Source organism: Ochotona princeps, chromosome 26 (assembly GCF_030435755.1).
Source record: "Ochotona princeps isolate mOchPri1 chromosome 26, mOchPri1.hap1, whole genome shotgun sequence".
Taxonomy (NCBI): domain Eukaryota; kingdom Metazoa; phylum Chordata; class Mammalia; order Lagomorpha; family Ochotonidae; genus Ochotona; species Ochotona princeps.
Window position 1 is genome coordinate 6,661,990 of NC_080857.1, and position 26,440 is coordinate 6,688,429.

The 26,440-nt window shown below is 43.8% G+C and overlaps 1 protein-coding gene across 1 annotated transcript in view; it reads left to right on the plus strand.

Annotated features, from left to right (window-relative positions):
- Window positions 1–26,440, plus strand: part of BTBD7 (BTB domain containing 7) — a 52,450-nt gene that overhangs the window by 5,174 nt on the left and 20,836 nt on the right. Inside the window, exons 2-3 of the mRNA XM_058655407.1 lie at window positions 9,426–9,613; window positions 10,868–11,947. Coding sequence (XP_058511390.1) covers window positions 9,532–9,613; window positions 10,868–11,947 — 1,162 coding nt within the window. The 5' untranslated portion in view covers window positions 9,426–9,531. The remainder of the gene's footprint in view (window positions 1–9,425; window positions 9,614–10,867; window positions 11,948–26,440) is intronic.

The following is a 26,440-nucleotide window of genomic DNA, read 5'->3' on the forward strand; positions in this document are numbered from 1 at the left end:
ACTGCTTTCCCAGGCCACAGGCAGGGAGCTGGATGGGAAGTGGGTTTAAAACTGGTGCCCATATTGAATCCCAGTGCGTACAAAGCGAGGACTTTAGCCACTATGCTACTGTGCTGGTCCCCAAAATGTGTGTTAAAAATCTAATACAGGCTATGGTGGTTTTTATTGTTTTTTTTATAAGTGGGCACATTTATGTTATTATCGCATTATATGAACATTAAGATTGAAATGAATAGGAATTGCCTTTAATCCAATACACAGAAAATGTTTTAAATCACGAAATACAAAGCAGTCTGCTTTTTTGAGCATTATTGGGGTTTTTAGATATAATTGTGATGTAATAGAACTGCGTGGAGGATCAATCCTCCAGTTTCTGGCCACCTTTCCAGATTATTCAGAATTGCTAGTTCTGAATTTCTCAGGAAATCTCTCAGCCTGTGTGAAGCTCGGTTTTTTGATCTATTAAAAAAACTAGATGTGGAAGTGCATTACTTAACCGTCTTTCTCTCTTGCATGTGTAGTTGTGATTGTTTCATTTCATTTTCTCGGACTCTTACACCTGCCTCACTAATCTGAATGGCTTGTCGCACAGACGTCTGGCTAAGTCTGTGGCTTGCCTGTTCTTGCTCTCTGCATCACTCTCCGTATACATCACTGTCACGGTTGTGTTCCTTAACCAAATTTGAGCTTGTTACTTCCCTATTTTAAAATTGCTAACTTCCATTTTCTGTAATACAAAGTCCAGGTTTTCAGGCTGTCTGACGGGATCTGATGCCACTCCAGAATCCCTAGCGGTTTCTGCTGTGTGCTTTTGTTTTTCTTCTGTTATCCTTCCTTTGTCATTCATTGCTAGCTGCATATTTTTTTTTATCTACTTTGCTTTACTAGCAGAAATCTGCTCTTCAGAGACGGAGAAAGGAATTCAATACCAACCTTAGGTGTAGATTTTGAATCTAAGCCGATCAGCTCGTGGTACTCCCTGTGCTTTTGTTCGTAGTCGAAGAGGCTACTTGAGACCTGGGAATTTATTTTTGGCTTATGTTTCTGGGGCAGGGAAGTTCAAGATAGGGCAGTCATATCTTGTGAGGGCCTCATGTTGGATTGTTACTGGAGGGGTGGCATCACAGGGTGGATGTGTGTGAAGAAGAGAAGCAAGGGACAGAGAAGGCCACCCACTTGATGACACCTTGCTTCTGCAAGACCTAGTCCAGTCTCGTGAGAAAGGCAGGAATCCATCCCCCCCAACACTGCTACCAACTCCAGAAATGCACCCCATGAATAGTTACTTCTCCCAGATTAGGAGATTCTGTTTCTGGTGGAGGATTCTTCCCTGTTGAACATGATCCTGGGGACCCAAGACCTCCTGTTACCTTGTCATCTGCCTGTGACGACCACGTCTAGAGACGGCAGATCCCAAGATCCGGGTTCTAGGCAACATTCCCCATGCTTTCTGCCACCTCCAGCCTTCCTTCGCTGCCTTGGGACTTTCTAGGACTGACGAACTGCTGGTCAGCTAAGCCAGTCCTTGGATTGTTGGTTATTAAAAACCTCCTGTTTGGTGCGGTCCTTTGTATTCTTCAGTTTTGTCATCCGTACAATAGTCATAGATTCTCTCCCAACCCTTACCACAGCGGGTTACAGTCACTTGCATGTGCATCTCACTCTGTGGGACTGTGTTTAAACCCAAATGTGCAGGATATAGCGCAGCATCTGTTGTGTAGTAGATATTCATAAGTGAGTTGTTGGGATGAAATAGCGTGAAAGAGTGCTTTGTAAGGTATTTTTAAATATGAGGTATGTTAACTGTCTTTGAAGTGGAAATGGAAAACTCAGACCAAGCACAGTTCTTTGTTCGCACTTCATTATTATCTGGAAAATTTCAGTAGCCAAGAAAATGGGACATATATACAAATATTACCTGTTAATACAAATTTTTAATGAAAATATGTTTTTCCCGCCACAGTCCTTTACAAAGGTACGGTGTGAACCGTGCTGTGTGCTGTTCCCTTCCTTCTTGGGCGTAGACTCCCTTAGGTAACTTCGAGTACGGAGTGTATCTTCTATCCCTGTGTTTTGGTCAGTTTTACCTGGCCAATTATTTTGTGAATATTTCTTTAAAGAAAAATTCTGAAATATACATCATAAGAGCTGCTTGTTCTTGTATTCAGACTTTCCTAAAATATTTTTTTGCTTGAGACTAGACATAAAAATTTTCTTGTAAGCAAAATGCTTTGTGGCAAAACTAGATGGGTTTGTAGCAAATGGTAGTAATAGCTTGTGACAGAGCAGTCTCATTATAGCCTTAATTATGGAGTCAGAGTGCTGTCACGTGCTTTGGCAATAAAGTCTGACAGGAGGAAGGAGAGTTAAAATATACAGACTCAATGTCATTTGCCATTTGTTGCTATAGTTAAAAATGAAATTTCAACATAGTAATTTGCAGTTATTTTTAAAACAAGGAAAAGAATAGAATATATATTTAGCAATTTGGGATATCATGTATGGGATGACTATGAAAAGATGCATTTGTCATATTTACCTGGGTAGAGCCTTCTTGCTCTGATGTGGTTGTTGGTTTTTTCTTTACTAAGCTGCAGTTATGTCACTGTGCCTTAATTTCCAAATCTAAAAATGAATAAATCCTTCTCCAGGTTCTCATGTAGACTCATTACAGTGATTTATGTGAAAACACTTATTATGTTGTTTGGAAGATAAATTCTCAGACATTCAATTTTCTTCCATGAACTTTAAAAAAAATTATTTGCTTTTTATGTGAAAGGTAGATTTTAGAGAGAGAGAACACTTCCATGCACTGGTTCACTCCACAAGTGATGACCATGGCCAGAGCTGGGCTGATCTGAAACCGGGAGCCAGGAGCTTTTTCCCAGCCTCCCACATGGGTACAACCTCCCACATGGGTACAGGCCATCCTCTACTGCTTTCCCAGGCCATAAGCAAAGAGCTGAATTGGAAGTGGAACAGCCAGGACACAAACCAGCACCCATACAGGAAAAGAGTAGAATATATATCCCTGTGCTAGCAGGTGGAGAATTCGCTTGCTGTGGCACTGCACTGACCCTTCCTCTGTATTCGTCTGGAGGAACTGTATGATGGAGACTAGCATACAGAAAAGTGAAGATACGTTGTAGTATGCATCTCTGTTTCTGAATAAAAGATGGACTCCCAATGAAACTGTTAAGTATATCTTGACAGTAGGATGCTGGACTTCGTACCTCTACCATTGTGTTTACCTAACAATGTCACGATATACTCAATAGCAGAATGATGGACTTGCGGTTGTTGTTGAAGGACTATACTACTGTAATAATATAGGGGAAAACAGTGCGAGGGCTGAGCCTGTGGAACTTTCCATGAAAAATTAAAAAAAAAATAGAAAGAAAATGTCTTCAGTTCTTTTTGGATTTCAAATTTTGAGTATTTAAGATCTCTCCCCTAGATTTTATATGTGCTCTTTGTACTGCATTCTCCTTAATTTCTGATTAAGAAAAAGTTCATACCTTAATTCTTGTAGCTCACAACCTGCTGCTGGGGCTGCACACCTTCCCCTGCATTTGATGTGCGATTTCTCTTACTCTGTCAGGGAAGCAGCTCCTGTCCTCTCCTTGAGTCTTACCGCGTTCTTGCTTCCTCTGCCATTCGGAGTGTTGTTTTGGCATCTCAAAGTCTCCTGCCACAGTCCTCACCAAGAGAAAATGGCATCAATCTTAGCTGCCATCTCAGCTGTCACTTTCTCAGCATTTCTGTAACATGGACATTTCTATTTATCATCAGGTGCAGAAATAAAAAATCTGCCCAAGATCATACAATTTAGAAATGGCAGAGCTGGCAAAAAAAAAAAAAAAGAAGAAGAAGTGTCTAGGCCCAGCATGGTAGCCTAGTGGCTAAATCCTCACCTTGAATGCGCCAGGATTCCATATGGGCTTTGGTTCGCATCCTGGTTGCTCCCTCCTGGGAAAGCAGTTGAGGACCCTCCCACCCATAAGGGAGATCCAGAGGAAGCTCCTGGCTCTTGCATTCAGATCAGCTCATCTCCAGCTGTTGTGACCACTTGGGTAGTGAACTGACAAAGATCTTTCTCTGTGTCTGTCCTTCTCTGTGTATCTGTCTTTCCAATAAAAATAAGCCTTTTTAAAAGAGAGAGAAAGGGCTGGCACTGTAGCCTAGTGGCAAAAGTCCTTGTCTTGAACGCACCGGGAATCCCACATGGGCACGAGTTCTGATCCCGGCAGCTCCACTTCCTGTCCAGCTCCTTGCTTGTGGCCTGGGAAAGCAGTCAAGGATGGCCCAAAGCCTTGGGACCCTGTGCCTGCATGGGAGACCCAGAGGAGTCTCTGGGCTCTTGGCTTCGGATTGACATAGCACCAGCCATTGTGGCCACTTGGCGGCTGAATCAACGGATGAAGTATCTTCCTCTCTGTCTCTCCTCCTCTCTGTATATCTGACTTTCCAAAAAAAAAAAAAAAAGGACTAATAATAAAAGAAAGAGGGGGGAAGGAAGGGAAGGAAGGTAAGAGGGAAGAAGAAAGGAAGGTGAGTTAATGGGCAACCATAGCTGGATCCAGATGTGCGTAGCCCTGCTGCATAGCTGGTGGCCATCTCCACTGACCTGAGCTCTTCTCCACGACTCATGCCTATTGAGCAGGTCTCACTCGGTGTGAAGTACCTGAAGAAAGGAAATTAGACCTATCTTGTTCATGACTAAATAGCTTTGTGCACATAGCAAGTGAATGAATTAAGATTCACTCATTTTAATGAATAAAATTTTTCTTTATTTGAGAGCAGAGAAATTTTTTCTTTAATTTCCCCCCATACCTTTCTGGTAGCTCAGTAAATAGTATTTTTTGTGCTTACATATGACCAAGTCAGTTGTGGACCTGAAATACATTCCTCTACCCACCAAAGATAAGTTCAGCTCTGTTTTTTCCAACTGTTAACTTCTCCTTGTGCTTTTTAACAGTATCACTTGCAGCTTTTAATACTGGAGCTGTTTTAGACCTCCTTTTCGTATTATCCCCCTGGGAGCAGCTGTACAGGTCTTTTGTGATTAGTTTTCATAGAGATGCAGGAAATGTTTAAATATAAAATTATAGGGATGGGAATCAAGTAGGTGCAGTGGTTAAGAGCCCCGGGGAGCCTGTATCCTGTACTGAAATGTTGGCATCAGTCTGGGACCTTTGCTTCCCATGCGGCCTGTTGCCAGTGTCTCACATGCTGTGAGTGCGTGGGTCCCTACACCATGTGGGAGATTTAGAAGCAGTGCCAGGCTCCTGGCTTCTGCTTAGCCCAGACCTAACAATCATGGACATCTGGGGAGTGAATCAGCAGATAGAAGATTCTGTCCTAACTACCTTTCAATCAAATGAAAACAAATTAAATTTTTAAAAATTAAACATTGGACACTGGTGATTTTTTAACTTATTTTGTGATAATATTTTAATTTGCATAACAGTGATTTAATGTTCTAAATAGTTTAATAAAAAGTAAAAACTCTGCAGTTGAGCAGAAAATGATCATTTCTACTGACCTTTTAATGAATATAACTTCTGTGTGTATATGAAATCTTAAAACATATTCCGTATTTACGTGACTGGCTCCGTCACAGCAGGTGAAGCTGCCCCTGCAATGCTGGCATTCCATGAGAGTGCTGGCTTCTGTCTCAGTTGCCCCACTTCCAATCCAGCTCCCTGCTCATGGCTTAGGAACACAGCAGGGGACAGCCCACAGGTTTGGGCTGCTGCTGCCCCATGGAAAATTCAGATGAAGTTCCTGATTTCATTTTGGCTCACCCCTGGAGATTGAACCAGAGGAGGGAAAGTCTCTCTCTCTCTCTCTCTCTCTCTCTCTCTCTCTCTCTCTGATTTTCAAGCAGATAAATCTGTTTTCTTTTTCTTCTTTTTTTTTTAGTATTCTGTATTTTTACCTTTACCTCAGAAGATAAGTAGCTTATCTATATCAAATCACAATATAGCACATAGTTGAAAGTTTACCCATATATTCATGTGCTTATTGGATAGATGTGATGTCATTATACTTCAATGGACTTTTCAAATTAAAAAAAAAAAGGCTTTGAGGCTATTTCTAGTCTCCTGCCGTGACAGTTAGGTTATTAGAGAGAGAGCCTGACATCTCCTCTGTTCCTTGAGTGGTCTCACTTAACCAGAAGCTCTGTTTCTCTGGTTAACCTTTCTTCTGTATCCCTCACACTCTTGACTACAGGTTTATCAACCTTAGATTACTTATATTTGGGGCTAGATAATTCTCTGTTGGGGGCGGGTGCTTGTCCTGTGTCTTTACAAAATGTTGAGCAGTAGTCCTGCCCTCTGTTAGATGCCAGTTTTCACCCTGCTGTTTCTCCCTTGTTGCAGCAGCCAAAGGTGTTTGCGCACATTGCCAGGTGTCTCCAGAACAGTGCACTCACATAACTTGTAGAAGTTTATCAAATCATTTCTGTTCACTTATTCATTTGCTTTCACACCTTCTCCTCCTCCTCACACATCAAGACTTCCAAATTCCTTTCTCCTAGTGCCTCAGTCCTGTGTGTTTTCGGTCCAGTTTTCTCCCCTTGAGTTCCGAGAGACCACCTTCGGCTCATTTCCTCTCACTTGCTCACTGATCTTTTGATCTCCTTTTTCTTTTTTTTTTTAAAGATTTATTTATTTTTATTACAAAGTCAGATATACACAGAGGAGGAGAGACAGAGAGGAAGATCTTCCGTCTGATGATTCACTCCCCAAGTGACTGCAACGGCTGGTGTTGAGTTGATCCAAAACCAGGAGCCAAGAATCTCCTCCAGGTCTCCCACGTGGGTGCAGGGTGCCAAGGCTTCGGGCTGTCCTCGACTGCTTCCCCAGGCCACAGACAGGGAGCTGGACGGGAAGTGGAGCAGAACCCATATGGGATGCCAGCACTATGTGTCACTGGTATGACCCAAGCAGGTTTTTTTTTTTTTCTTTTAAGATTTGTTTTTTAGTTATTAGAAAAGCCAAGTTTGCTGGAGCGGGTGCAGGGCAAGGGGACGAGGGTAGAGTGCAGAGAGGAAAAGACACAGTGAGCAACAAAGACAATGTCTTCCCTCTGCTGATTCACTCCCCAAATGGCCGCAGAATCACGAGCTGCTTCTGGGTCTCCCAGCTGGGTGCAAGAGTCCAAGCTTGTTGGCCCTTCTCTACCGCATTGGCAGGCACATCAACGGGGATGGAAGTGGAGTAGCTAGCTGGGATTCAAGCAAGCACTGTATGGAATGGCAGTACCGTGGGCAGCTGTTGAACTTGCTATGCCCACAGTGGTGGCCCTTGATTTCCTCGTGGTTTTTTTTTTTTTTAAGATTTATTTATTTTTATTGGAAAGGTGGATATACAGAAAGGAGGACAGAGAGGAAGATCTTCCGTCTGATGGTTCACTCCCCAAGTGAGCACAATGGCTGGAGCTGAGCCAATCCGAAGCCGGGAACCAGGAACCTCTTCCAGGTCTCCCACACGGGTGCAGGGCCCCAAAGCTTTGGGCCGTCCTCTACTGCTTTTCCAGGCCACAAGCAGGGAGCTGGATGGGAAGTGGAGCTGCCAGGATTAGAACCGGCACCCACATGTTTTTTTCCGGGGCCCGGCGGCTTGGGCTAGCGGCTAAAGTCCTCGCCTTGCACATGCCGGGATCCCATATGGGTGCCGGTTCTAAATCTGGCAGCCCTGCTTCCCATCTAGCTCCCTGCTTGTGGCCTGGGAAAACAGTCAAGGATAGCCCAAAAGCCTTGGGACCCTGCACCCACGTGGGAGACCCGGAAGACCCCCTGGCTCCTGGCTTCGGATCGGCGCGTACCGGCCGTTGGGGCTCATTTGGGGAGTGAAACATCGGATGGAAGATCTTCCTCTCTGTCTCTCCTCCTCTCTGTATATCTGGCTTTCCAGTAATAATAAAAATCTAAAAAAAAAAAAAAAATTATGTTTTTTTCCTTCTAAACCATTACCCTTTCTGGTCAAACGGTATATAGATTTAAAACTATCTTTATTTACCCTGTTATTTCCTTTGTGTTTACATTTCCTGCTTGGAACTCTGAGATTTAAGTTTAATTTGTAATTTAACTTAAAATTGTTTAAAGTTGTCTCTTACTGCTGCTTCCCTATTCATATTCAGTCACAATAACGAATGACCAAAAACCATATTTTTCAGAAGGAAGATAAATAAAATGTTTTGCTTTTTCTTGTACCATTATATTAATTTAAATTGTCTACCTTCCCTTCCTATAAAATGGCCAGTTACGCAAATAAAGATCAGTTTAAGCAATCTCATCTTAAAGCAGAAAAGCGAAGCAGTCACTTACTTTTTTTTTTTAAGATTTATTTATTTTTATTGGAAAGGCAGATTTTCAGAGAGAAGGAGGGATAGAGAGAAAGGTGTTCCATCTGCTGATTCACTCCCCAAGTGGCCGCAACAGCCTGCCTGAGCTGAGCCGATCCTAAACCAGGAGGCAGGAGCTTCTTCCAGGTCTCTCACAGGCAGGGGGGCGGGGAGTGCAGGGTCCCAAGGCTTTGGGCCATCCTCAGCTGCTTTTCCAGGCCACAAGCAGGGAGCTGGACAAGAAGTGGAGCAACCGGGACGTGAACCAGTGGGATCCCGGCACATCCAAGGCAAGGACTTTAGGACTTTAGCCACTAGGCTATTGTGCTGAGCCCAATTAGCTACTCTTTGAATCTTAAATGTTTTTAAGTGGTTTGGAAAGTTTGATTATAATATGTAATGGTTGCCTCTGAGGACACACACACACACAAAAAAATATTTATTTTTAGTTTAGACCAAGTACTTTCTCCCATATTTTGAAATACTTTTATTTTAAAATTTATCTGATGTGTTAGTTTCTTATGTCATACAAAGCATGCAGTTGTAAATTTTGTGATTCAAAATTGTAGCTAACAGGCGCGATGCTATAGCCTCGTAGCTAAAATCTTCACCTTGCTTGCACTAGGATCCCCTATGAACACCATTTCATGTCCTGGCTGCTCCACTTCTCATCCAGCTCCCTGCTTGTAGCCTCAGAAAACAGTTGAGGACAGCCTAAAGCTTTGGGAATCCGCACCTGCATGGGAGACCGGGAAGAAGCTCCTGGTTCCTGGCTTCGGATCAGCTCAGCTCTGGCTGTTCTGGCTTATTGGGGAGTGAACCAGCGGGTGGAAGAGCTTTCTCTCTCTGTAAATCTGACTTTCCAATAAAAAGAAATAAAATCTATTTTTAAAAATTGTAGCTAACATAGATTTATATTTCAGACTTGCAGAGACTTATTTGTATTTTGTAAGTAATTTACTTGTAAATTTGGCACTGTCATTTGTAAATGTAAACAGTTGTCAATAGTAGCTTCTTTAACAGTGTGAAAAGAGATACATTTTTAAAAATAATTATTTTTGTTTCATATCAAGAAATGGATGAAAGGAGGCTGCTGGATCCAGGGTTGAAGGTTCAGGAAGGCCTCTGGGATTACCCTCTGAAGAGCCAGCAGACGGAATGCCCGAGTGACTGAAGACAATGGGCGCTAATGCGTCTAACTATCCTCACTCCTGTTCCCCGAGGGTAGGGGGAGCTTCACAGGCCCAACAGACTTTTATAGGTAACTTTCAGTTTTTCTAATTTAATTTTGTTTTATAACCACAAGTGGATTTATATTCAGTATATTTTGTGAATGAAGAGAGAATTGAGCTTTGGACACCTTGTGAAGAATTCTGTAGCATATGAAATCCCCACTTCAGCAAATGTAAATTACATTTGTGCATAATCCTTAATAAACTTTGTATAGCCAAACTGATGTTTTCTTTGATGTCTTAACCATAATTGTCAATATCTTAGGTAAACTAGCAGTCTAATCTCTGCTAGTCTAAAAATAGTGAAATAGGTGTTGCCTGGTTCACTTACTTTGCCTATACAGCTATAGTGTATATTTGGTGTAGTTAATGAGAAGCATTTTATAATTACATGCAAGTAACATTCTTCACTTACCACTTGACCTTTTTTTTTTTTTTTTTTTTAAGAAAGCAAGCATAAGGGTTCCCATGGACTTTTTTAAAAGATTTTATTAATTTTTACTGGGAAGATTTACGGAGAGAAGGAGAAACAGAGAGAAAGATCTTTCATCCACTGGTTTACTCCCTAAGTGACCACAGTGGCCAGGAGTTAGGAGCCAATCAGGAGCCAGGAGTTAGGAGCCCCTTCTGGGTCTCCCATGCGGGTGCAGGGTCCCAAGGCTTTGGGTGGTCCTCGACTGCTTTCTCAGGCCACAGACAGGGAGCTGGATGGGAAGCAGGGCCACCGGGATTAGAACCGGCGCCCATATGGGATCCCGGCGCATTCAAGGCCAGGATTTTAGACGCTAGGCCACCACGCCAGGCACAAAAATAAAATAAATCTTTTTTTTAAAAAAAGCTATTATTTTAAAAAAAATTCATGCTTTGGGTTTGCCCTTTGTCCTGCTGCACTGTGTTCCACGTCACAGTGCCTGGATTCTGTACTTGGCTGTGCTCCTAACTTCAGTCGGCTATTGCGGGCCTGGCAAGAAGCCGTGATGACCCACATGTTGGGCTTCTCTTTCTCTTGCGAGAGCTTTGGGTTGAATTCCTGTCTGTTGTAGGCATTTGGGGAGTGAACCAGCAGAGCTCTTGTGTGTATACATTTACTATAAAAAAGAAAAAAAAAGTATCTACTGTCTGTCCTTTACTTAATGTAAAAATAAGTGATTTGAACTTTCGTAAAAGTCAGTGTTATTTGACTGGAAATGTGTTTGCGAAATTTTTCCTAGCATGAAGAATGTTACACATTGAAAATGTTTAAAAAGAAATGGATTTTTTCATTTGTTTCTTTTTCTTCTTAGGAACATCATCCTACTCCCAGCAAGGCTTTGGTTGTGAATCAAAATTGTATAGCCTTGACCATGGCCATGAGAAACCACAAGACAAAAAAAAGAGAACCTCTGGCCTTGCCACCCTCAAAAAGAAGTTTATTAAGCGTCGGAAATCTAATAGGTCTGCCGATCACGCCAAGCAGATGCGAGAACTCCTGTCTGGGTGGGATGTTAGAGACGTCAACGCCTTGGTGGAGGAATATGAGGGAACTTCAGCCTTAAAGGAGCTTTCTCTACAAGCCAGCTTGGCTAGACCAGAGGCCCGGACGTTGCAGAGAGATATGGCTGATCTTTATGAGTACAAGTATTGTACTGATGTAGACTTAATATTTCAAGAAACTTGTTTTCCTGTTCATCGTGCCATTTTGGCAGCAAGATGTCCGTTTTTTAAAACACTGCTTTCTTCCTCGCCAGAGTACGGGGCAGAGATTATAATGGACATCGCTACGGCTGGTATTGACATGCCCATGTTTTCTGCGCTCTTACACTACCTTTATACTGGAGAGTTTGGAATGGAAGACTCAAGGTTTCAGAACGTTGATATCCTTGTGCAGCTTAGTGAGGAATTTGGAACCCCCAATTCCCTCGATGTAGATATGCGAGGACTCTTCGATTCCATGTGTTACTATGATGTTGTTCTTAGTTTTTCTTCAGACTCTGAACTGGTTGAAGCTTTTGGTGGAAATCAGAACTGTTTAGATGAAGAGCTCAAAGCCCATAAAGCTATTATTTCTGCAAGATCCCCATTTTTCCGGAATTTATTACAAAGGAGAATACGGACTGGTGAAGAAATCACAGACCGAACTTTGAGGACTCCCACAAGAATTATACTAGATGAGTCCATTATACCAAAAAAATATGCAAAGGTGATATTATACTGCATGTACACCGATGTGGTGGACCTCTCCGTCCTGCACTGTAGCCCCTCTGTGGGGAGTCTCGGAGAAGTTCAGGCGCTGGTCGCAGGGAAGCCCAGCATGGCCAGGGCGGAAGAAGCCATGGAGCTTTACCACATAGCACTGTTCCTGGAGTTCAACATGCTTGCACAAGGTACGAAATTCCAAGTTGATGTTTTTGATTTCCAGCGTTACACCTTTGTCATCAAGAGCAGGGTGTTGTGTGAGTTGAGTTGAGTTGAGTTGGAGGGTGAGACAGGATCTGGTTTTCTGAATCTGCTGTTAAGACATCTGAGTCAGAGGAAGGACCAGTCTTAATGTGTCTTCATTTCATGTTAAAACCGAGCATTCAGTACTTGAGACTGAGAGTGTTAGTTGCTGAGGTGATGGCTATGGGATGTTTAAATGTCCATATGCATCCCACCTCCACCTGAGCTTTGAACTAGCCCTGTCGTCCAGGTTTCAAGGTTAAATTCTCATACTTGCATTTGATATATTGTTGATACTAATGTTTGGAATAACATTTTATTACAAAGATAAAGATAGTTGGCATTTGTATCTGAAACAACATTCGACAGGGCTTCTTATTTCCAGATACTCTGTCTTCTTTTGGAGCCTGACTGCTGTGTCTTGGCATAGCAAACGCCCATGGTAAAGCACAGGTGCCTTTTTGAGTTAAACTGAAATTTTTAAATGAGGAGAATACCTTTGTTGTCTTACTGGAAAATGAGTGAAAGTTATATTAAAAGTAGCATACGTCTGTTGATAAATGTTAGAATCAATATTTCAAAACTGGGAAGACACCTTCCTGGGGAGATCAAAGGGAATTTGCTACTCTGTGAAAGAGGAGCAAGCTGCGTGATAGCAGATTATCTTGGAAATCTAGGTTAGCTAATGCATATTTATTGAAAGAATAGTGTTGTGGCACAGTTGATGAAACAGCCACATTCTGCAGGGCCTGGGATTAAATCCTGTTACCGCCTCTACTTCTAATCCAGTTAACTGCTAACGCGCACCTGGAAGCCGCACGTGATGGCTCAAGTCCTGAGCTTTCCACTCAGAGACCTGGGTGGAGTTTCTGGCTCCTGGCGTGGGCCTCATCCAGCCCTGGCTATTGCAGGCAGTTAGGGTGTGAGCCAGTGGATGGAAGGTAGAGGTCTGTGTTTTAAAGAACTAAAATGGGGCCCAGTGTGGTGGCCTAGCAGCTGTAGTCCTCGCCTGTATCCCCGGCAGCTCCACTTCCCATCCAGCTCCCTGCCTGTGGCCTGGGAAAGCAGTCGAGGACAGCAAAGCCTTGGGACCCTGCACCTGCATGGGCAAGCTGGAAGAAGATCCTAACTCCTGGCTTAGGATCGACTCAGCTCCGGCCATTGCAGCTGCTTAGGGAATGAATCATTGGACGGAAGATCTTCCTCTCTGTCTCTCCTGCTCTTCATATATCTGACTTTACAATAAAAATGATAAGTACATTTTTTTAAAAAAAGAATTAAAATGAATAAAATTTTAAAAGCTGCCTTTAGAAGATAATGTTAATAATTTGCTTAAAGGACTTGAATTTAAAGAAAGCAAAAACAGGCCCAGCGGCATGGCCTAGTGGCTAAAGTCCTCGCCTTGAAAGCGCTGGGATCCCATATGGGCACCGGTTCGTGTCCTGGCAGCTCTACTTCCCATCCAGCTCCCTGCTTGTGGCCTGGGAAAGCAGTGGAGAACAGCCCAAAGCTTTGGGACCCTGCACCCGCGTGGGAGACCCGGAAGAGGTTCCTGGTTCCTGGCTTCGGATCGGCACAGCACCAGCCCGTTGCAGTCACTTGGGGAGTGAATCATCGGACGGAAGATCTTCCTCTCTATCTCTCCTCCTCTCTGTATATCTGACTTTGTAATAAAAATAAATAAATCTTAAAAAAAAAAAAGAAAGCAAAATACCTTTCTAACTTTCTAAGCCAACCCATTAATACAGCCTTGAAAAATTATTTAATGGCCCAGTTAAATAAATATCAGTATAAATAATAAAATGGAAAGAGTATGCAGAAGGCATTTATGATAAACTTGAGCGCAAGAATTTTGATATTTTTACATTAAGAATCGTAAATTTGGGCCCTGCGCAATAGCTTAGCTAAAATCCTCATCTTACACGTGCTGGGATCCCATAGGGGCCCGTTTCTAATCCCAGCAGCTCCACTTATCATCCAGCTCCCTGCTTGTGACCTGGGAAAGCAGTTGAGGATGGCCTAAGGCCTTGGGCCCCTGCACCCTCACGTGATACCTGGAGAGAAGCTCCTGGCTTCGGATCAGCTCAGCTCTGGCATTGCAGCCACTTTGGGAATGAATCAGCAGAGCTTTCTTTCTCTCCTCTGTTATCTGACTTTCCAATAAAAGTAAAATTTAAAAACAAAAGGCTAAAAAAAAAAAAGAATCTTAAGATCTTTAGTATTTTAGGAACAGATTAGATTTTATTGTGGTAACTGAAAATGTCATTAAAATACTTTTTAAAAATGGGAATTATTACTTTTTACAATAGTGGGCTACTTAAATTATAGGAAAGATATTATGAAGGTTAACCTAGTCGTTTGGACTGTCATTCTTTTAGCTCTAAAACATTTGTCAGAAAATACTACCAAAAAAATGTAAATTTATAGCATTAACAAAAACATGACACTCTCCATTTTTCTCACATTTTTTAAATTATTTCTTTGAAATGAGAAACACATCTTCCATCTACCTTCACTCCCCAAATGGCCACATGGCCAGAGCTGGGAGGCAGGAGCTTCTTCCAGGGCTCCCGTGTGGACGCAGGGGCCCAGGCGCTTGGACCGTCCTCCACTTGCCCAGGTGCAGCAGCAGGGAACTGGGTAGGGAGAGGAAACACTAGAACGCCAGCTGCTACTCACTGGATGTGGGTGTAGAACCACAGGGGACCACTGCACCACGGCACCATCCCTAAATACTTTGTATTTTTGAGGAGTTTTAGCAGCAAATCCGAATCTGTCACGTATACTATTTTTCAAAACACAAAGTGTCTCTTAATGTGTTTTGCTTGTTAAGTTTTGAATGAAAAGTAAAATTGTGTGCAAGCCCTTGCATCTTTGATGTCCTTGGTTACTAACTCATCTGCTCATGATGAATTGTCCTTGTCATTGAGCTGGAAATTGTAATGTAATAAACAAAAAGTTATGTATGTGGTTTCTTAATTTTGAGTGTGCATTCTCTTGTTTTCCTTAACAGTGCAAATACGGTTAGGGGTGTTTGAGTTTCTTTTATTCTGTATACTCTGTGTGTACACTCCCGCTTACCCATGGTGATACTACTGACGGCTTTATAATGCGGGCTTCACTCTCATTTTTTTCTCATTGGTGGGGGGGCGCACAGTATTTGGTCACTTGGAGACATTTTATGCTGTTACACTTAGAGCTCAATTTGTAGAAAGTTATCCTATATTTCATGATTTATTTGACGTGCAGGTCTTGTTTTCTCTTTTGTAAAATAAGAATAGTAACTGTGTAAGATAAAGTTATGAGGATTAAAGAAAAGTTAAGTGGTCGGAATAGTGCCTGATGCATAGCAGACATTTCATACGTACCACTGGTCCACTTCCCAAATACCCACAGCAGCCAGAGGTGGGCCAGGCCAAAGCCAGCAGTCCCAGGATCCTGCCACCTGCTGCCTCCAGACTGCTTGAATGGGAACTGGGTCAGCAGTAGAACAGGCCTTGAAACACACCCAGGCCCTCCAGTATGAAATGCAAGCTTCCTGGTGTTTTCTGAACTGCTGGACTCTTGGACACCTTGGGGTAGAACTATCCTTATCTTCGTGTCTCAAGTGTCCAGGGCACAGTAGGCTCTCACCAAATGTTTTTAAGACAATAGCTATTAACTTTTTATTTGAAATTCAATTTAATTATGTAAGTGATAGCCCAGTATTGTAAACAAATAGTAACCAAAACAGAATGGGCTGGCTGTGTCAATAGCAGATGAAATTTCAAAAGGTGACAAGAAACAGGTATATAGAAAAAACATGTAGTAGCTAGATGCATTTACATACCTCCTCAAATACATAAAGCAAGAACTGACAGCTGAAAGGTTCAACAGGCAGCTGTAGGATTGTTGGATATTTCAATAGCTTCCTGCCTATAATGGTTAGAATAACAAGACAGAAGGTACATAAAGGGAAAAAGGTGATCCTTATACCTACCAAACTGTATCATGGGAAATAATAAGAACTTTTTTAACACTTAAAAAATAACAGATGATACATAAAGGAATACAAGCCTTAACAAGGCTGTTAGCTCAGTGGACATATGTACTGACTACCCAACTAGTACATGCCTTCGCAAAGTTCACTTCCCAGGACTTCTAGTTGGCACACAGAGTAAGTCTCAGTAGGTTTTTATAAAATGTCTTTCCCATCTACAGCAGGATGAAGTTAGAGATTGTGACAGGTAAAACAAGAAAATCCACATATTTATGGAAATTAAAGAAAGCAGTCTTTTAAGTGGTGACTCAAAGAGCACCTTGAAAGCATTGTGCAAAATAAAAGTCACAGAAGGACAAATACTCTCTGATCCTACTGTGTGAGGAAGAGCAGTCAGAATTTTAGACACGAGTAGAAAGGTGGTTTCCAGAAATGCTGGAGAAGGGGAAACGGGGGAGTATTGTGTAACGGATATACAGAGTTTCAATTTTATAAAAGGACAAGAGAGAAATAGTGGTACTTGCTGCACAAGATCATGAACATGTTTAGCTCATTGGGCTCGGAACGTTAAAATGGCTATTTGAAAGATAGAGTTACAGACAAAAGAAGAGACAAAGAGGTCTTCCATCTCTGGGTCATTCCCCAGATGGCCAGAGTGGCTACAGAGCCATATGAAAGCAGAAGCCAAGAGCTTCCTCCAGGACTCCCATGTGAGCACAGGAGTCACGTGCTTGGGCCGTCCTCCTCCACTTTCCCAGCCATAAGCAGAAAGCTGCAAGTGGAGCAGCTGGGACATGAACTGGTGCCCACATGGGATGCCATTGCCACAAGCAGAGGCTACAGTGCCGGCCCCTAAGTCAATAGGTTTCATGTGCATTTTACTGTAATGTAAAAATTTTTTTAATGCATTTTACTGTAATTTTTTAACCTGAATGAAAATTTCAAGTCAATTTGTAAAGTCGACAAATTTTGCCAATATAGGGTGAAACCTCAGGACTTAAGATACACTCTTTGTGGTTGGTTGGTTCTTAAAAAGAGATGACTTAGTTTCATAGCTTCAGGAGCATCATTCAGGAGTGAATATAGGCAGACAACCTGATGGTTTGAGAATTGTTCAGAAGAGAGGGCTCTTTGCTCACACAAAGAATGTTTAGTTTTCTGGAAAAAGGCAGAAAGCCTTAACTATAGACCTGGCGTTGTAAGGCCACTTTTGACTTCACTGGATTTCCAGTAACAACATGAAACAAATACCTGGAAGAAGACAACAGTGGAAAAAGGGTGCTGCGCTCTGGGGAAGATGGAAAGCAGATTGAGAAGTGGTACTGCCTTGATCCAGAGGAGTGGTCTAGCTAGAGGCCGCAGAGGGGCTGGTAAGGGGGCACAGTTACCAGGTGCTGACAGGAAGTGCCCAGAAAGAAGGGTGAGTTCATTGTAGAAGTGAAGAGAGGGATTCTCTCCTCAGCCTTTCCCCGACATTGGGCAAAGGGGTCTGGGTTTGTTTCCCTCCGCACAGCGAGCTGAGTACTCCATGTTAAATAATCTGCCTCCCACCCCTCCACTCCTGTTTCCATTTCCAAGGGTTATGTGCATGAGTGACTGCTCAGTCTCCTTGTTCTGTGTGCTCTTGGCACTGATCAGCACTTGTAACCAGGTGGGACACCCTGCCCTGCTCCCTCAGGTCTCTCCTTTGCCTTTCCCCATCCGGACACAAGAGACCAAGAGTCTCCAGAATTTTCTGAATTTTCTAAAGCAACTGAGCTAGAGAAAGTCAGAAATTGGACATAGCTATGGGGCGGGGGGAGAAAAGGCACTAAGTTAAAATCTGGAATTCTGTGAAAGTCCACACACTCGGTGGTGAAGTTAACCACTTCCCTTTTCCAAATTCAGGACCAGGCAAGCAGATACAAGAGGACATTGGGACATTGAAAATGGTGAACATCCCGAGGTATACACATCTGTAAGACTTGTTGCTTGGGGCTCCACACTGAGTTTGTTGGGAGCTGTGCAATGAAAAGCCAGTTTCCCTTGCAGTTCTACAAGAGAAGCAGAGCTGCTTGTGGAGCAGAGCTTCCACACAGCTGCTTATTGCCCTGCTGCTAAGCACGAAAGCCCGTCCGAGGATTGCTCTGCATTTGAGAAATATCTTCAAGTTGAGGCAGAAACCAGAACAGAAGCAACACAGTGATAGAGGAAATAGTGGGCCAGCACCGAGGCTTAACAGGCTAATCCTCCACCTGCAAACGTAGCGTCCCATATAGGCGCCAGTTCTTGTCCTGCTGCACTACTTCTGATCCAGCTCCCTGCTTAAGACCCAGGAAAGCAATGGAGGATGGACCAAGTGCTTGGTACCCTGAGCCCACAGGGGAGATCCAGAAGCTTCTGGCTCCTAGTTTTGAATCAGCTCAGTGCCAGCTGTTGAAGCCATTTGGGGAGTGAACCAGCAGGTGGAAGATCTCTGTCTCTCCTGCTCTCTGTAAATCTCCCCTTTCAAAAAAAAAGTAGAGGAGGGCCCAGTGCAGCAGCCTAGTGGCTAACGTCCTGGCCTTGCATGTGTCAGGATCCTATATTGGTACTGGTTCATATCCTAGTTGCTCTGCTTCCCTTCCAGCTCCATGCCTGTGACCTGGGAAAGCATGGAAGGTTCCCCAAGTACTTGAGCCCCTGCCGCCCATTGGAGATACCTGGAAGGAGTTCCAGGTTTGTGGCTTTGGCCTGGCCTGTCCCTGCCATTGAAGCCAATTATGGGATAAAGCAGTTTCTCTCTCTTTGTCCCTCCCCCCCAGCTCTGCAATTCAAATTAAAAAGTTCTTTTAAATAAAGTATTAAAGTGAAAAGAATAGAAAGGTAAAGAATTGTGGAAAGTACACAAAGAATGTATGCATAGATAACAGGAAACAAATGTACACTATAGAAAGGCAAGGAGAAGACAGTGTCTAAGCGTAATTGCAAGAAGCATGTCCAGGGGCTGGCGTGGTGGTAGAGCTCGTTAATCCTCCACCTGTAGGGCCAGTGTCCCATAGGAGTGCTGGTTTGAGTCCTGACTGCTCCACTTCCATTCCCAGCTCCCTGCTAATAGTCTGGGAAAGCAGCATGGGAGACCCAGAAGAGGCTCCAGGTTCCCAGCTTCAGGCTAGCTCAGCTCTGGTCTTTGCAGCCATTTGGGGAAGTAGACAAGCAGATAGAAAATTCTCTCATCCCTCACTGCCCTTCCCCTCCCCTTGTTACTCTTCCAAATAAAAAGTTGTTTTTTTGTTTGTTTGTTTAAAGAGAGCTGGCCGGAATTAAAGGAATGTCCATATTAAAAGATTCCTTCCTTTTCAGAACACTAAGGGGAAGAAGAAGCTATTCTAAGATGTTGCAAAGAAACACTTAGGCTCCATATAAAGATATAGGCATCAAATAGTATTATATTTTCATAATAAGTAAATACTACAGTGTATTGGTATAGTACCTTGAAAAAATTGATGGCAAATTATTGTAAAAATCAAAATTTTATAATTAGCCCACCAATCTTTGAGGTCTGTTGATGGAGATCATAATTTTCATTGCTGAAAGGGCCTTTTCTCACCTCTTCTGATCATCCGGACAGCCTGGAAGTGTGCTGCTGCCTGGAGGCTAACAGCTGCCTTCTCCCAGGTCTGTGAGTGGGGAGAGTGGGACTCAGTCCAGCTCTCCTCCGCTTAAGTGAGACTTGAACATGGTGGGAGAAGGAGCAAGGTGAGAACTAGCTTCCAGGTCTGGAGTGGGAGGCTATGGCCAGGCATAGGAACAACTGGTAGATAGTGATGATTGAAACAGACGCAAGAATCTCAGCTGTGACCCGGTGGATTGCTGAGCCACTTGGGGTGGGGGGCATGTGAACCTAGCAACGTTGTTTAAACCCTGAGGGGGCAGGGTCCTGAGCAGGCAGCCCCTCATACTTGGCTTCAGGTGCTTAGCCAGGAAACGGAAGGCTTTACACTGTCTCAGTACACAGCATCCCTGAATTGACCATTTGTTGATGGTTTTGGCTACTCAGCACTGGAACTCTTCCTACTTTGGGAAATTCCTCACTGTGCAAGTTTATAGAAAGTAGGGCCCACCTCCCAGTAGAAAACTTGAAGGTCAGCTTCCTGTTGCCCTGCGTTGTCTGTGAATAGGACTGGAGTACAAGCTGGGCTTGGGAATTGCAAGTTATGGGGACAGACAAGCAGGGACTCCAGAGTTCCTGGACTCATGCAGGGGAAGCAGCATCTCCTGGAAAAGACAGCATGGCGGTGGTGCCGGTGATGTCATTCCCGGCCAAGGGCAACAGGGCTGCCATGGCCAGAGTCCCAGGGGACTCAAGAGTCCTTGATCTGTCGCCTGCCTTTGTCCCGGTTTGTTTGCTCAGCCAGGTCTTGAGCTTTCCCGGCAGTGCTGTGGCCTAACAATGCCCTTTCAGATCGGTTCCCTCTCTGTAAACAACCAGAGTTGCTTTCCGTGGGGCTAGTGTAAGGAGCTTGTTGATAATGTATGAAATTCCAAAGTAGTTGCCTGCCGTCCGGTCCGGTCAGTGTGCTTCTCCCGTGATCCCAGCATGCACGGAGCTTGGCAGTGTGACAGTAACAGTATGCGTGCACTTCTGATTCCTAATTTTTTGATGAAAACTTCACTTTTTAGGAGAACTTTAAGGTTTCTTTCCATATTTACACCAGTATCTAACAAGCACACATTTTACTGTAGACTTTAAACTGTAGTCTATTTTTTCAGCTTGATCAAAGACATATTTTGCAACCTTGGGGGTATGATATTTATTTATAATTTTATTCCCAAATAAATCTTGAGTTTGTCCTCGCTTTTAATCATAATGGGGGCAATTATATTGAATATAAAATTGTAAACAGAGAAGCAGTTGAAAGCAGTGACCTAATTTTTCTCTCTGACTTGGTCAGGTTCCAAGAGTGTGGTTGGACAAATGCAGAACAGCGTTCCCTGTGTCCCTGCTTGGGTGTCCTCCCGCTGCTCACCCCTCCCACCGCTCACCCTCTTCTCCGTCTCTGTTCACTTCAACTGGCAGTTCATTTTGCTCTGTCGTCGTTTCCTCTTTAGCAAATTATTCTGAAAATACTCTTTAGTGAATAATGGAGCTAAACTGAAGGCCATTATCAACAATCAGTAAAACATGCCACCTAGACAAAGAACTAATCAGTTTCGTGAGTGGCAGGTCAGGTAACTCTGCAATTACATATCTAGTCAGTATAAACTTGGCCTTTAAAAAAAAATCAGAAAGGTCAGGTACTCAGGTACTTTGGCATCAGCTCAGCTCCAGCCACTGCGGCCACCTGGGGAATGAGCCAGCAGGTGAGAGACCTCTGTCCCTACATCTGCCAATTCTAGTAAAATAGTGGGCCTGAACAAGATATTTTAAGATTTATTTTTATTTGAAATGACAGATGTACAGAGGAAAGAGGGACTGAGGACTGCTTTTCAGATTAAATAAAGGTACAAGGCAGATGAAACTGCAGGCACAAAGACCTAGAGACATGTGCGAGCAGAGCCCTTTGATTGGTGAGATTGCAGTTAAAAAGAGAGGTGTGGTAACAATAAAGCTGCCTAAAGAGCACCGTGCTGACCCATTGGGCTCTATCTTAGCTCTCAGTAGGGAAAGGGAACTTGTTCTCTGACAAGGGCTGTTTGTATGTTTATAACCTCATTCAAAGCCACACCAAATTATCAACTTAAAAATTAGCCTGCTTTGGATTTACTGAATGTCAGGTCCTGCTGTGGTTGCCTTGGCAGGGAGAGACCAAATGATTTCCCAGGCCTTGGGTGGCCTGCAGGCCAGATGATGCCCACCACTGCGGCAGATCTTACGGGCTCTGATGACGTTTGCATTTCCTGAGACCTCTGGCTGCAGGACATAAGAGATCATAAAAAATGTTCTGAAGTAGGTTTTTAAGAAGTGTATTCTGGGCCTGGCACAATGGCTTAGTGGCTAAATTCTTGCCTTGCATGCGCTGGGATCCCATATGGGTGCCGATTCATGTCCTGGCTGTTCCACTTTCCATCCAGCTTCCTGCTTGTGGCCTGGGGAAGCAGTCAAGGATGGCCCAAAGTCTTGGGACCCTGCACCCATGTGGGAGAGCCGGAAAGAAGCTCCTGGCTCCTGGCTTCAGATCAGCTCAGTTCCGGCCACTTGGGAAGTGAACCAGTGGATGGAAGATCTTTCTCTCTTTCTCTGCTTCTTTCTATATATCTGCCTTTCCAATAAAAATAAAATAAATCTTAAAATGTATATTAGAAGTGGAATAGCTAGAATGTGCATTGCAGGTGGCATCTATACCTGTAGTACCACAGTGCTGGCTCCTCATGAGCACTTTTAATCATAGTAACCATCATACAAAGCTTGTTGTTTTTTCTGCCTTTTCCTTAATGTATATTCCCATAATGTTCCTTCCCATCCCCATAAGGTACATATTTTTTAGGATTTATTTATTTGAAAAAGTGACAGAAAAGACGCTGGAAAGGAGAGAGCTTCACTTCCTGGCTCATTCCTTAGATGCCAGCAACCATTGGAGCGGGGCCAACCCGAAGCTAGGATCCGAAAGCACTTTCTGGCTCTCCCGTGTGGATTGCAGGAACCCAAGTACTTTCTGTGGCCTGTTGCGTTACAGGTGCGTTAGCAGGAAGCTGGATTGGAAGCAGAGGTAGGGTTCTTTCACACACACTCCAGAATGGAGTGTGGGCAGCACAGTTAGCTGTCAACCCACTTTGCCGTAATGTCTACTTGGTCGTTCAAATGTTTTAGTGTTTTTTTGGAAGGAAGAGCCCTCTTCCCAAATGCCTGTGACTGCCACCACTGGGCCAGTCCAAAGCCAGGACTTTGGAATTCAATCCCAGTCTCCCAGGTGAATGGCAAGGACCCAAGTACTCAAACAGTCACCCTCTTCTTGCAAGAATACACCCTACCAGATCTAGAATGAGGAGTGGAGCACGGACTCCTCCTCCGTATGAGGATACAATTGTCCAGTGTGATGCCTTAACCGCAGAATCAAACATATGTCCCCTGGAAGTGTCTTTGATGGCACTTTGCTGCAAAGGCTTCAGCTCACACAACTTTTCCACCTGTTCTGGTAGGTTGTTGACATCTCGATCAAGAGCTGTATTAAGTTAGCAGGAAGCTCTGTGCATCTGACACAGAGCTAGACGTTCACAAGCTTTTGCACTCTTTCCCTCTGTCTCGGTCTCTCAGTCTGAAAAGGTAACCCGGAATCCAGGGCTAGATGGCCCATTAATTTTACCAAAATACAGGTAATAAGTCAAATTATGTTAATTACTTTTCCTAGAACAGTGTAGAGACTGCAAAATTTTGTGTTTCCTCTTTGTAGCCTAGATTTCTGCCAGAAAGGTCTTGCATAGGTCAGATAGGTCTTGCATACAGATCGTATATATTCAGTGATTATGCCAGTCTAGGAGCAGGAGCCTGAGAGAAGTCAAACAGAATGAGAGAGAACCAAAATCAAGCGTGAGCGCATCATTGCTATGGGCAGCTGGTCTTAACCTTGCTGGAACTCTCTGGTGAGCTTTATGGAATACACTTCACAGTTGTAAACATGAGGGGAGAAAGAAGATGCCTCGTGTGCAGCAGCTTCTACTCCACTGCCTGAAAAGTGCTTGCTGGTTCGTTTGTCCCCTTCCATCTCCTGGTGTGCAGATGTGTCCAGCAGATTCCCAGAGGTGCCTCCTTCAAGCTGTCAGAGTTTCCATATCAGAAAACAAGAGGGTAAAATGGTACAGCTGAGGCAAGATGCTCGCAGTAAAAGGCAGAATGGATGTGAAATGGACATCACATTCATTCAGATGAATCTGTTTCACTGAATACAGCTCTTTACAAAATGGCTGATAGCCAGCCATACCTCATAGTTGCTAGTGTTCCCATTCCATTTAGGTGCCACCACTATTGCTGAGCTAATATTTCACCTTTCATTTACACCTTGTTTTAATTCATCGATGTTTGCAGAGGTATTATACCCCCACTTACCAGTAGGGATGGGGTAAGGTGTCTCGTTTTGTTGGTTTTTGTCATTTCTGGGAGAGTAGTCTGATGAATCCTGACTCCTAGGGCCATTTCTGGTTAACCTGCTATCGCTGGATATCCCGTGTTCCCTACAGTTTGTACTCTGAGCACAGGCATGAACAAAGGCATGCATGCAAATCATTTATTTAGAAAGTGCAGATTGGCTACCAGGACCATTGGGGCGGGGGCATTGATTGGTCTTCCTGCCCAGATGTCTGACTCTTTTGTCTTGGAGCTGGAATTCTTTGTTGACTTTCTAAAATAACGATATTTAGATTTGGTTTGATGACAAGGAAACGTAAACCTTTCAGCTGTGTGCTCAGTGTGGGCTGGAATACTGGAGGGAAAGACACGGGGGGAAGCTGTGTGCTCAGTGTGGGCTGGAATACTGGAGGGAAAGACACGGGGGGAAGCTGTGTGCTCAGTGTGGGCTGGAATACTGGAGGGAAAGACACGGGGGGAAGCTGTGTGCTCAGTGTGGGCTGGAATACTGGAGGGAAAGACACGGGGGGAAGCTGTGTGCTCAGTGTGGGCTGGAATACTGGAGGGAAAGACACGGGGGGAAGCTGTGCAGTGTGACGTGCCAGGGATTGGAACAAAGAAGGCATTCAAGGGAATAAAAAGTGAAGATGCTAGCTTTAGCTGCCTTTTGAAATAAGAGTCAGTAACATGCAGACCAGTAAGACACTAAAGTTAGAAAAAGTGGGGCCAGCAAGATGGTACAATTGGCTAATCCCGCACATGCAAGAGCTGGCAACCCATAGCAATGCTGGTTCGTGTCCTGGCTGCTCCAGTTTCCTTCTAGTTCCCTGCTTATGCCCTGAGAAAGTAGTGGAGGATGGCCCAAAGCCTTGGAACCCTGAACCTGTGTGGGAGACCTGAAAGAGGCTCTTGGCTCCTGGCTTCAGATTGACTCAGCTTTGGTCCTTGCAGCCACTTGGGGTGTGAACCAGTGGATGGAAGATCTTTTTCCTTCTCTCTGTAAAGCTGCCTTTCTAATAAAAATAGATACTTTTAAAAAAAAGTTGGGGCCCTGGCAGATAGCTTAATGGCTAAGTCCTCACCTTGCATCTGCTGGGATTTCGTATGGGCTCTGGTTCGTATCCCAGCTGCTCCACTTCCCATCCAGCAATCTGCTTGTAGCCTGGGGAAGCAGTGGAAGATGGCCCAAAGCCTTGAGACACTGCACCCACATGGAAGACTCGAAGAAACTCCCGGCTCCTAGCTTCAGATCGGCTCAGTTCCGGCCATTGTGGCCACTTGGGGAGTGAGCCAGTGGACGAAACGAAGATCTTTCTCTGTCTCTCCTTCTCCCTTTACATCTGCCTTTCCAATAAAAATAAATAAAATAAATCTTTTTTAAGAAGTTTGAAGCAGAGAAAGTAGGCACAGCAGATATTTAAATTTTTCTCTCCTGTAAGAGGGACAGTATATAGTCACTTTGAGGGACAGTATATAGTTACTTTGGCACCCTGTAGCCAAGATAACCCTCAGGACACTGGTGGATTATTTCATCCTCCATGCAGAGACAAGCTTGGAGCCAGGTGGGTTTGATTGGCTGGCAAATGGGACAGTCACAGAGGTAGTGAATAATAAAACTGCCCAGGCTCTACTTCCTACTTCCTGGCACCCTTCCTTCTAGCATGATCCATAACTACCTTCCTCCATAGTCAGAATCGGTCATCATAGGAAGGAATTACAATGAGTTTTTCTGTTTGCTCCTTTAAGTCCCATATTGCCACTGGTGGACATTTTTTACCATAATGTCCAAATGTTAATTTGAATAACTAAGATATAGCTCTTTAAAAACAACTTCCAGCATTTCAATTTTTTGCCTCATTGTCTTGTTATTTATTTTTAACTTGAGCTCATCATTTTGATGTGTTTATAAGGTGCCTTTGTGTTCCTGGGAGAAGCGGTTCTAAATGAATGTGTTCCCGTGAGTATTGATTAGTAGAATCTAGAGCGAGGATTAGATGTAGGAAGAAGGGGACTTTAGGCAAGAAGGGAAAGACGGATGTGTTGTAAGTGTGACTTGCCTTCTTCCTAGCTGTGGGGCCTTGGGCAACTTCCTTAGTTCTCATGAGTTTTAGCTTTCTTGTCCTCAACATGAAACTAACAATACCACATTTGTTGCCATACATTCTAAGGTAGGTCTGTAGCACAGAGCTTGATCCATACAGAGTATGTTTCTCAGAATGTTCTCTTTGTTATTGCCTATGTTTTCAGCTAATTAATCAACTCCGTGATGGACACTGCAGACTCGGAGAAGATAGAGCTTCTGCCCGAGAGGAACTCTGGGTTGTCGAGAGAGGCAGAACATCAAAATCTTTGAGATAGGGCCTGACCCTGCCTAACACCCTCATAGGCTTTGGGGAGACTCGAACAGGCTTTCCAAAGGGGCAAAGTGCAAGTCTTAAA